General features: G+C 41.4%; 1 protein-coding gene across 2 annotated transcripts in view; it reads left to right on the forward strand.

Moving 5' to 3' along the window:
- Positions 1-13,127, forward strand: part of LOC106884496 (S phase cyclin A-associated protein in the endoplasmic reticulum) — a 277,529-nt gene that overhangs the window by 203,218 nt on the left and 61,184 nt on the right. For both annotated transcript variants that reach the window (XM_089363778.1, XM_089363777.1), the window contains exon 27: positions 8,532-8,681. In XM_089363778.1, the coding sequence (XP_089219904.1) occupies positions 8,532-8,681 (150 nt within the window). The remainder of the gene's footprint in view (positions 1-8,531; positions 8,682-13,127) is intronic.

Raw genomic sequence — 13,127 nt, forward strand, 5'->3', positions numbered from 1 at the left:
GCTAAGCTCTGATGGACTGCACATCCCCATGGTACCTATTGATCATATTAAAGAAAAAAATGATTGCTATCAGAAATATTTTGGGTTCTTCGCTTTAATTTTGTTAATGCTGTAAGACTGTTGTTGATATTGAGTAGACTGGCATTCAGAGACATTCTAGCCTTTATTAACTCATCTTTTTGTATATGAAAGGCATTATCCAATACATCTTCGCACTTTTCATACAGTTAGTGTAATTTGAAGGCGATTTAGCTGCTATTTCTTGCTGGACAATCGACCACATAGGGGCTCCCTCGTTGGACTGTATAGAGATCACGCTGTAAGTGTTGCTGCTATGAACGAAACTTTCAGCTCTTGAATTATTTCAATTACACACACACACACACACACACACACACACACACGCACACGCACACACGCACACACACACTGTTCAAATTTACGGATAACAAGACGAAGACAGGTGTAGGAACAACAAGCAGGTGTATTAGCTTAACGCTCGGGGAGACTAGAAAAGTCTTTTACGTTTCGAACCTATGCTCTACGACAGAAAAGGATTAAGAAGGAAAAAATACGGAGAGAGAGAAGAAAAAAAACAAAGTTGTAGGGATTAACGATTCAACACAGGGAAAGAAGGTTTGAAAATGCAAAGGTCTTTGAGAGATGTTTATTGACTTAAAGTCAATAAACATCTCTAAAAGACCTTTGCATTTTCAAACCTTCTTGCATATATATTTTCACTCGTGCGGTCCCTTACAACTTTACTTTGTTACATATATATATGTGTGTGTGTGTGTGTATTTACACACACACCCGCACGTAATGTGTGTGTATACAATCTGGCCCCATTAAAAAGGATAGCGTAATATGTATCTTCGTTTTTTAACTTCCTCCTCCCCACCCCGTTATCAATGTCTTATTGTATTTAGTTCCTATATATATATATATATATATATATATATATATATATATATATATATATATATATTCCTGCTTCCGTAGATTGTGGTTGCTGCCTTTCAGAGTTCGTCAGGTTCTGTACACTATATACTCAGGCTTCGATTCCATCGACTAGCACCACCACCGCTTTCTCCTCGTAGACCTAGGCATGACTGGCTGTGTGGTTAACAAATTCGCTTCCCGACCTCGTGATTTCGGATTCAGTCCCACTGCATGGTACTTTGGGTATGTGCCTTTTACAACACCGGGCCCCAGAATCCTGTGAGTGGATTTGATAGATGAGACTTGAAAGATGTGCGACGTGTCTGTCTGTCCGTCCGTCTGTCTGCTTATCTATCTGTCTATCAGTCTGTTTGCTTATCTGTCTCTTGTCTGCTTATCTATTTATCTAGTGTACGTTGTGGCTCCGTGTTTTGAGGTAGTATTATTGTAAACGAATCTGACCATCATGCGAGCGGTGTCGTTCGTTTCCCATCGTCTCTGAAAAAAAAAAAAAAAAAAACATGTCGGTTCATAAGGAAATATTACCTTGCTTGAAAACAGGTGAGAGTTGGTGACAGCAAAGGCATCCAGCCGCAGAAATGCTGCCTCAACAAATTCTGTCTGGCAAATGCAAACACGAAAACTGGGCTTATCTATTTGTCTGTCTGTCTGTCTCTCTCTCTCTGTTTATCTGTATATCTGTCTGTCTGTGTCTCTATCTATCTATCTATCTTGTATTGAGTTGTGTTTTGTATGTGATTATTTAGCGCATACTCTTGTGTAGATGTCTGCACACACACACACACACACACAAACACACATGTACACGTATACACACGTATATTTAGGCGGCTCAAACTGCCCTACAACAGCAATAACAGTAACAAGAAAAAGAAAGAAGAGAAAGAGTATTAATGTGAAGACGTTTTCTTTTATGACATAAGATGAAGGCTGTAAGAACGAAGCCTTATTATCTCCTATAGGATTACACCATGTGAAATGTCTGTCCGTGTTGTAATGGGGCTTGCAGTGTGTTAATTTTCTGGTTGGGCAATTTCCGGTGTCAGAAAGGCGCCTCCTACTAAACCAACACCCAGACTAGGACTGCAGGAATTAGAAATTCTGAAGTTAGTCTTCAAGACTTGATCAATGCATCTTTAATTACTCCTTTACTTGCACTTTATTCTCTTCACTATCGCCCCATTACAACTTTGTAAACAAGAAAGAAAAAAACGGAAGTGCCATACCCAGAGCTGCGGCAAGCCTCAGCTCTCTCTCTCTCTCTCTCCCTCCCTCTCTCTCTCTCACACACACACGCACACACACATTGCGCAGGCGTGCCTGTGTGGTAAGGAGCTTGCTTACCAACCACATGATTCTGGGTTCAGTCCTACTACGTGACACCTTGGGCTGGTGTCATATACTATAGCTTCGGGTCGACAAAAGCCTTGTGAGTTGATTTGGTAGACAGAAACTAAATGAATCCCGTCGTGTGTGTGTGTGTGTGTGTGTGTTTGTGTCGGTGTTTGTCCCCAAATACCGCTTAGCAACTGGTGTTGTTGTGTTTACATCCTCTTAACATAGCGGTTCGGCAATATTTACCGATAGAGTAAGTACCAAGCTTAAAAAGAAAATAGGTATTGGGGTAGATTCATTTGACTAGATTTCCTCGTGGTGGTGCCCCAGCATGGCCGAAGCCTAACGGAATAAAACAAGTAAAAGATAAAATGTCCGTGGTTAAGAAGCTCACTTTGCAGCCACGTGTTTTCAGGTTCAGTCCCATTGCACAGCACCTTGAGCAAGTTTTCTTCTATTATGGCACCAAGTGAATTTGAGAAACGGAAACTGCGTGAAAGTCTGTCGTATGTGACCGTGCGATTGTCCGTGACCTAGCGGTTCTGCAAAAGAAACGGTAGTATAAGTACTAGATTTTGAAAAATTAAGGTTTGTTTCACTAAGCTCTTCAAAGCAGAACCTCAGCAAGGTTATAGTCCAATGATTGAAGCAAGTATACGGTAAAAAGAAAAACGCACGCGGATTGAATGTTTGACAATGCTCTATGGTTTTCTATATGGTGATATCAGTAATCGCCCCCCTCCCTCTCTCTCTCTCTGGATGGTTGTTTATTAGGAATCAGTTGACGATTGATACCCCCCGCATCACGGAATATTGCTCCAGATGCACGTTCAGGCCTCTATGAAAGTTAACAACAGTGCAACTATCTTCGCTCGTTGAGGCCTCTATTAAAGTTAAGAGCAGCGTAAATACTCTTGCTTTTTCAGGTCCCTACGAAAGTTAAGAGAAGCACAATTATTTTAACGCAACTACTTTCGCTCTTTCAGGCCGCTATGAAAGTTAAGAACAGCGCAACTACTTCGGCTCTTTCAGGTCCCTATGAAAGCTAAGAGCAGAGAAGGTACCCTCGCTCGTTCAGTTCCCTTTGAAACTATCTTTGCTCGTTCAGTTCCCTTCGAAACTATCTTAGCACAACTACCTTCGTTCGTTCTGGCCACTATAAAAGCTAAGAACAGCGCAGGTACCCTCGCTCGTTCAGTTCCCTTCGAATGTTAAGAACAGCTCCACTATTTTAGCTCAATTTATTTTTGCTCCTTCAGGTCCTTAATGAAAGTTAAGGGCAGCGCGCGTCTTCCTTCGCTTGTTCAAGCTCCTATGAAAGATAAGAGCTGAACAAATATGCCTTCTCTAAGCGAATCAAAACGCGTTTCTATTTTCATTCGTCTCTAATTCGCCTTGATATACGAAATGCCTTCCGCTTTGCTTATTATATTTCCAACCGCCGCCCCTCTTCTCAATTCCTGAAGCCAAACACCGTTTAAGTAAAGTTTCTTATGTAATTATGAAAATTTTAATCTAGTGAACCCTGTTGACATTCAACCTACCTCTCACCACTCATTCATTTTTACAGCACATGCAACATTTTTGAAAACATACATATATAGATGCATATATATATATATATATATATATATATATATATATATATATATATATATATATATATATATATATATATACTCTCTCTCTTTCCTTTCCCGAGCGTCTAGTAACACAATCTGTATCACGGCCTCACGTTATTGTTTTTTGTCTTTTTCCTTTTTTTGATATATATATATATATATATATATTTTATACACATACAACTATTTATACATTTCATTGTATTTTTGTTTCCTCTATTTGTCTTTTCTTTCTCCTCTCCATGCTCTGCTCTTTGTCAATCCCTCTTTATCCCCCTTGTATACATACATGCACACATACGTGTGAGTATGTCCATGTATATATATGTGTGTGTGTGTATTTATATGTATATGTATGTTCAATAAAGCTGCGTGCAGTACACAGACTTCAGTATAATAATAAAGAATGATGACGTATCCGTTCATCTTTAATGCAAAGTGTTGGTGGGGTGGGGGTGAGAGTATGGTGTGTGTGGGGAGATGGGTGGGTGTTTAAGTCTCTAAATACGCTGATTGGATTAGATCTCGTCACATATTTTCCCCGCCGTTTTACATACGGGCCTCCCCCCTCCTATCCTCGCAGGCAGTTGTCAATTCAAATTCCATATTTAATTGTTCAAAAGTTTGGTGGTAGTGGTAGTAGTGGTGCTGCTGGTGGTGGCAACAGCAGTGGTGATAATGGTGGCGGGGTTGAAAGGTATTTAACTGAAAGCGGCGTGGTGGTTGTGGTGTGTACATAGTGGTATGAACATGTGGTGGTTGTGTTTTAAAACCTCTCTGTTACAGTGGTGGTGGTGGTGGCGGCGGTGGCGGTGCAAGGTGGTGGTGATGGCCATAGTAGGAAGACTGAAATGAAAGGTTCTTGTTTAGTCCCGAATCAATTTTCATAAGACGACAAGTCTACGTTCTAGGACGTTCCAGACATGATCATCCCGTCTTTCGGATGTACGAGGGGGTGCTGAAAAGTTCCTGGCTTTGGGTAAAAAAAAAAATACAGGCGGATCAGTTAATTATGATTTTATTCAACATATTCTCCTCTCAGATTCACACCACTTATTGCAGCAGTCTTTCAGTTTTTGTAACGCCTGTGTAAGAGCTCGGAAGGTTGGGCCTCCAGCCAGGCCTTTCGCGACACCTTTAAAACCAGGAACTTTTAAGCATCCCTTCGTATAGGTCGTAGCATTTTCAAGACGGCAGGTTGTGATTTGAGGGTTTTATAGCTACTATTTCTAGCATCGGCATTCCCTGGGATCAATTTTAGTTTTCATTTCTTCTGATGGTGGGAAGGAGGGATGCTAAAAGAATGTTCTTCAGGCCGATTAAACCGATTATTCCTCTCTCCAACCCATAAAAATCTCTCACCTTATGCAACACTAGAAATCAGCAGGGTTCTCTATAAGTAAAAATATTTAGAGCGCCGGACAGAATTGCTGTAGAAATTGTTTCGGTTTTTCACGTTCTGAGTTCAAATTCCGTCGAGGTCGACTTTGCTTTTCATCCTTTCGAGGTCGATAAATTAAGTACCAGTGAAACACTGCGGTCGTTATAATCGACTAATTCCCTCCCCCAAAATTTCAGACCTTGTGCCTTTAGTAGGAAAGATTATTATTATTATTATTATTATTAGGTCGGCGAGCTGGCAGAATCGTTTACAGACTGGACTAAGTGCTTAGCGGTATTTCACCCGTCGCTACGTTCTGAGTTCAAATTCCGCCGAGGTCGACTTTGCCTTTCATGCTTTCGGGGTCGATAAATTAAATACCAAAATTTCAGGTTTTGTGCCTACAGTTAAAAGGATTATTATTATTAATGCGGCGTGCTGACAGAATCGTAGGCACGCCGGGCAAAATGCTTAGCGGCATTTCGTCCGTCTTCATGTTTTGAACTCAGATTCCACTGAGGTCGACTTCGCTTTTCCTCCTGTCGCACTGGGATCGATGAAATCGACTCCCCCTCCACCAAATTTCAGGTCTTGTGCCTATAGTAGAAAGGATTATAATTATTATTTGAAGGAAAGCCAATTGGACGATTGGTGTTTGAGAAAAGGCCATGGTTAACCGAATCGTTTGGCGCTGGACTAAAATATCATAGGTGAGTCAATTGCGTCCCTTTTGCATATGGGATGGGCATGTATGGAATCAAATCTTTATCTTCATCCACACACCTGTGCCCTTAACCCTAACCTGTAAAACCTTCGCGGGTTTTTTAAAATTTTTATTTTATTTCGTCTCTTCAAAGTCTTCTCTAGTTACTACTCTTCACTCCGTGGAGGCGCAATGGCCCAGTGGTTAGGGCAGTGGACTCGTGGTCATAGGATCGCGGTTTCGATTCCCAGACCGGGCGTTGTGAGTGTTTATTGAGCGAAAGCACCTAAAAGCTCCACGAGGCTCCAGCAGGGCATGGTGGCGAACTCTGCTGTATTCTTTCACCACATCTTTCTCTCACTCTTTCTTCCTGTTTCTGTTGTACCTGTAATTCAAAGGGTCAGCCTTGTCACACTGTGTCACGCTCAATATCCCCGAGAACTACGTCAAGAGTACACGTGTGTGTGTGTGTGTGTGTGTGTGGAGTGCTCAGCCACTTGCACGTTAATTTCACGAGCAGGCTGTTCCGTTAATCGGATCAACTGGAACCCTCGACATCGTAAGCGACGGAGTGCCATCAACAACATCTTCATCCATACACCTGTGCCCTTAAACCCTAACCTGTAAAATCTTCGTCTCTGCAAAGTCTTCTTTATTTACTACTCTTCACTCCATATAGAAATCATCACCATCATCATCATCAGTATCATGATGAACATGTTCATCATCATCATCATCATAATCTTTCTCCTCTACCTTTTTCTCGTCAGCGTCATCGGCGTCATTATGTTGTCTGGATCTTATTTGCTTCACAGAAATAAAGGAAGCTGGTTCGAATTGTGAGGTGGAAGAAATGTTATATATTTTTTTTTTTTTTTCAGGCTACCTCAGTTGGCTTAGGAAAGAGTTGCCTCCCCCTCTCCTCCTCCTCCTCTTTTGTCCTTGATTTACAGCTGTTTCTTCTTGTTTCTTTCCTTTGTTTTTTTTCTCTTTTTTCACACTCTCCTTTTATTATTCTTTTTCCTTTTTAAACAAAGAGCACATGTTGGTTGGGTTATATTAGTAGAGGTGGTGATGCTGGTGGCCACTATCGTTTTGTAATCCCGTCTGCAGAAACTCGTTTCCAGGTTCCCCCCCCCCCCCCGTAACATTTGAACTTTTTTTTTGTATTCTTTTCTTGCTTTCCATTTTTTTTTTTTTTTGCTGTCTTTCAGTGCCATTAGGTTAAACATAACAGAACTTGGAGAGATAGGCAGATATACACACAACACACGCACGCACGCGCGCGCGCAGACAGACAAACCGATAGATAGAGACTTAGAGAGACACAAAGAAATCCAGAAGACATTGTGCTGGTGGGAAGAAAAACCGATGTTTGGTTGTGGGGCAGTAAGTGGCAGGGCTGTGGTGGCGATATGAATGCAATATAATCAAAACAAGGTACCCTGCTCTCTATCACATACACACACACGCACACACACGATAGAGATCGACAGTGTTTTACGGGTGGTAAAACTAACACATTTCTTTACGTTTGATGTGAATTCGTTTGACTTTTTGTTTTTCGAGTGATAGGAATACGTTACCGTGCGCACACACACACACACACACACACACACACACACACACACACACACACACACACACACACACGCACACGCACACACATAAGGCGGCGAGCTGGCAGAAACGTTAACACGCCGGGCGAAATGCTTAGCGGTATTTCGTCTGCCGCTACGTTCTGAGTTCAAATTCCGCCGAGGTCGACTTTGCCTTTCATCCTTTCGGGGTCGATTAAATAAGTACCAGTTACGCACTGGGGTCGGTATAATCGACTTAATCCGTTTGTATGTCCTTGTTTGTCCCCTCTGTGTGTAGCCCCTTGTGGGTAGTAAAGAAATAACACAGACACACACACACACACACTTTTTCATTTTCTCTCTCTCTCACACACATGTACATGGTCTCTTCTTCCTCTCTTTCTGTCTACCTCTCTGTCTTCCACACACACACACACACACACACGTGTGCGCGCAAACACTTTTTTTCTCGAATATGAAGGGTGGATGGATGGGTGGGTTATCGGTCTGTTTTGTAGGTGAGATGTGTGTGTCTCGCTCGCCTGGATTGTATGCTAGTCTGTTACCAGTAGCTTTCCACAGTCGGGCGTTTCACAAGCTGTTTTACAAGTTTTGCAATTTAGCCATCTGAAAGAGAGAAACCCCAAAGAAACACTGAACCGACTGCAATTGAATTTGAAACCGTGACCTACACCATATTAATTCACCTGTTATATCATCTCTCTCTTTTCCTCCCGCCTTCCCTCTCTCTCTCTCAGTTTAAATCTAATCTTTGCGGACGCAGGTTTTAAATAAACTCTACCTATTCTTACGCTTAGCATCACCTAAGAAAGGGTTTCTATATCAGGTGAAAGCCACTTTTAGTGTCAGGTTAAGAAGTTATAATCAACGTATGATATTATCTCCCTCGTTGTTAAATATATTCATTATATTTTGTCTCTTTGCAGCAATCTCTTGGAGAAGAAGGCATGTCTCTGGAGTTTCGCCACATCGCCAGCTATCTGGTTTGGTATTCTTCTCATCATCTCTGTGAAGAATTACTTCATGAGGTGATCCTTTGCATTGGCAACTTTACGGTGCTAAACTCTGATAATCAGGTAAGTCTCTGTGTGTGTGTGTGTGTGTGTGTGTGTATTCATTCTCTTAATTTCAGAACACAAACTATCCCTTAGTCTATTTAAATATTTTTGTTGTTTCGTCTAACATCAAAATCACGTGAGATTTTTGACCGAAATTTTGATCTTGACCTGACATCTGTTCTTTTGTGTCTTTCTGTATTCATGTACCTAAGAGACTAACCCTGCCATTTTTTATAAAAACACACTAAGATGTTATTTGAGATAGTTTTGATTATTATTTCTAGCAAGGCCCGTGGCTGCTAAAAGACTTTTCTCTTTATCATGTCTTATTTTTAAAACGGTAAAATTGTCCTGAGTGAATGCTATGGAATCGTGAGATCGTACAGCTTGTTCCATTGTTTCTGTAGTGATGATATAACTTAGCTTTGTTGCTTACAGCGTTCCTATTTCTTAGATATATTAACAGAAAATAGTGTGTGAGCACAAAAATCCTCTCTGCACGGGATCAGTGCCGTTGATTCAAGAATTCGAGATGGTTGATGTGGCGGTTGGGGAATAGTTTCACTCCAAAATCAAAAGCAGGGTCTGTCGTGAAGTGCATAGCGAGGTGGACCCTACTCCCCACCTCACAATTTCACTCGACTAAATACTACAATAATCTGGTCGGTGCAGTCGTTGTGTTTGTAGTCCAGTCTTAGGTTCCTTCTACGATGATAACTACGGGTTATCATCTTGGATTATGATTATCAGTTTAGTTGTAGTAATGATCATCGTTCACCGGCTCAGTTGTGGCACACAAAAGGATCCCCAAAGATGGAGTTTGGGGTTCAAAACTATGAAAGTGTTTACTAAGCTCGCTTAGCAACAACGTGGTTTTAGGTTCAGTCCTACTGTCTGGCACCGTAACCGAGTGCTTTCTACTGTAGTCTCGGGACGACCAATGCCTCGTGAGTGAATTTGGTAGGAAACTGTAAAAGCATGTCGTGTATTTGTGTCCCTGTCCCTTGACAACCGGTCTTGGTTTGTTTACGTTCGCGTAATTTACGGTTCGGCAGAAGTAACTGCAAAAATAAGCACCAGACTTAAAAGTTATTCGACAAAACTCTTCAGGGTTTGCTCCGGCATGGCCGCAGTCTAATAACTGAAAGACGGAAATGATAAAAGGAAGATATCAGCTCAACCTTCCCGAGTCTTTCCTCATAAATCTGTTCGCATCTTGGATACATTGTAAGATTATTGGTTTCAAGCTTTGACACAATGCCAGCAATTTTGGGTGCGGTTGTGATTAAATCCGTCATGTGTGTGTGTGTGTGTGTGTGTGTGTGTGTCTTCGTGTCTGCGTTCCGTCCCATCCACCCACTACACTGCTTGTCAACTGGTGTTGGTGTGTTAACGTTCCAGTAACTTAGTGGTTCGGCAAAAGAGACTGATAAAATGCGTACCAGGTTTTAAAAAAAAATAAGGAGCTGGGGGGTCGATCCGTTCGACTAAAAATTCTGAAGGCAGTGCTCCAGCCTGGCTGTAGCCTAATGATTGAAACAAGTAAAAGAATTGTAGCTCGTTATCACAAGACATTTCTGTCCAGTGTTCTGTTAATCTAAATCTTGCCATATCCGTTCCTGAGTGATTTAGATATTGCTCCAGGCTGTGATGGATTACCAGAAACTAAAGAGTTGTGTTCAAGGCAAATAAGTCATCTATCGCATATTCTAATCTTATCTTTTACCACTTTCAGTCATTAGACTCCGGCCATGCTGGAGCACCGCCTTGAATTTTAGTCGAACGAATCAATCTTAGTACTTACTCTATCAGTATGTTTTGCCTAACTGCTCAGTTACGGGGACGTAAACACACCAGCACCGGTTGTCAAGTGATGGTGCCGGTGGTTGGACAAACACAGACAAAAGATTCACTCACATACGGCGGGCTGCTTTCAGTTTCCGTTTGCCAAATTCACTCACAAGGCTTTGGTTGACCCGAGGCTACAGTAGAAGACATTTAACCATGGTGCCACGCAGTGGGACTGAACTCGGAACCATGTGGCTGGGAAGCAAACTTTTGCATCACACAGTCACATTTATTAATTTAAAACAAAATTGGTAATTTCCTTAAAATATAGAATTACTGTTTTTCTTGCTCACAGCGTTAATTAACCATTTCTCTTATTAACTGCATTACATTAATTAAATGAAAGCAGGTTTGTTGAAGTTTTATGATATATCAGTAAAACGGCATCTATCTTATCAAACCTTGTTTAAAGTGGGTGCGTATACAAATAAAGCTGACATGTTATATATGCGCATGTTTAATACATTAAAAGCATGTAGCTTTGATTGAGTAGAAAACAGACATGTGGAGGTTGGAAAATATAATGGAAAGTAAACAGAAGAAAAAGGTTATTCTTATTATTATCATTATTATTTAGACAAATTTTTCAACTGGTGGCTTTACCAAATAAATTGTATCTCAAGTCTTCGATAAGGACGGTCAACTAAGACAGCTGTAAACTGTCAGTATATTCTCGACTGTAATTGTGACAAATGGCACGCGTTGGAAACGTGTTTTGAGGAATTTAAATTTCTGGAGTTTTTTTTTCTTATTTTGGCCATTTGCGTACAAAATCAGTTCTGTTTATTAGATCTGATGGTTCCTTTCAGCCGAAGTTGTCCGAAGTATTAGCAGGGCCACGATACAGGTTCTGCACGCATTTGTTTAGTGCCTCAGCATTACTGTCTTTTACTGTTATAGTTGGTTGTAGGTGAGAGCCACCAAGGGAGATCCCACCAACACCAACCCCGTTGCGTTGCTTTCGCCAGAAACGCCGTAGGGTTCCCTTGATCAGGTTTCTTTAGAAATAATAGCCGCCTCGCTAATTAGCTAAATAATGGTTGTGTGATTGGCAAGATTGACAGGAGGAAGTGCATTCTTTCCTTCTTCGGCCAAGCTCTCATTGACTTCTTCTCTACAAGTACCACACGCAGAGGAACAGGAGGATGAAGAGAAGATGTGCGGCCATCTATTAGCTGAAAGATATGTGAAAATGGCGAGTATGGTCCGAGTGATTGAACCTGCTCTCAGTTTGCCAGAAGACACAGCTGGAGGAGGGTAACACTTGCCTTTCACACTAAGTTCTTGTCTTGTCCCGATGTGTTTATCTTCGATTTTTTCCTTTCGTGTTTCTCTTGATGGTTTCCAGGCCTGGTCTTCTCATCCATGTGTAAAACCTCCATTTTTTTTCACATTGTCTCAGTAATCTTTCTCCTCTTGCGCTCTTTAAGACAAGATAAAGGAATGGGGATTATTATTATTATCATCATTAAGGTGGCGAGCTGGCAGAATCGTTAGCACGCCGGGCTAAATGCTTAGCGGTATTTCGCCAGTCGCTACGTTCTGAGTTCAAATTCCGTCGAAGTCGACTATACCTTTCAACCTTTCGGGGTCGATAAATTAAGTAAGTGCCAGTGTTTTACTGGAGTCGATGTAATCGACTATCACCCTCCTCAAAAATTGCTACCCTTGTGGCAAAATTTGAAACCATTATTATTATTACTAAAGCGGTGAGTTCCAGGGTCAATTTTGCCCTTCGTCTCTTCGGCTCCCCAAAAAAAAGAATAACGTACCAGTTAAGTACTAGATGTAATCGACTAATCCCGTCCATCTAAAAATTGCTGGCCTTGTAATCAGACCATTTATTTATTATCGCGGCTGTGTGGTATGAAGCATGTTTTGCAACCACATGATTCGGGGTTCAGTCCCACTGCGTGGCACCTTGGGCAAGTGTCTTCTAGTAAAGAAGCATGTCGTGTTATATATATATATAGTGTGTGTGTGTTTGTGTGTCTCCCCACCATCGCTTGACAACCGATGTTGATGTGTTTATGTCCATGTAACTTAGCGGTTGGGCAAAATTGGACCGAGAGAATACTTAGGCTTACAAGGAATAAGTCCTGGGGGGACGATTCGTTCGACTAAAATCCTTCAAGGTGGTGCTCCAGTATGGCCGCAGTCAAATGACTGAAGCATGTGATAGAAAAAAAAAAAGGAAAAGAACGAAAAGGAATTGTTTTGTTCCGTTTATTGAAAAAAAAAAAATTTAAAAAATGAAAACTAAAATTAATGAATTACAATGAAATCCAGTGTAAAGATGGTATATGATGGTGGTGGTGAGAGCGTGCAGTGATGTTCGTGTGTAGTGGTGGTGGTCGTGGCAGGGATGGTAGCACAACAAACATTTGATGGTTTGATAGTAGTCTCTGAAGTTGGTCTTATCTGAGGTTGTTTCATTGAAATTATGAAAATATTTACACAACCGAACGAAAAACTGTTTTAGCTTGTTGACTGCGCAGTCGGGACTGGTAGGTACACACACACACACACACACACACACACACACACACACACACACACACGTATCTCCGGAGATACATGTACGAGTACAGAAAACACAGGCTCACATGCACGCAA

The sequence above is a fragment of the Octopus bimaculoides genome, chromosome 15 (assembly GCF_046866305.1).
Source record: "Octopus bimaculoides isolate indiv1 chromosome 15, ASM4686630v1, whole genome shotgun sequence".
Taxonomy (NCBI): Eukaryota; Metazoa; Mollusca; class Cephalopoda; order Octopoda; family Octopodidae; genus Octopus; species Octopus bimaculoides.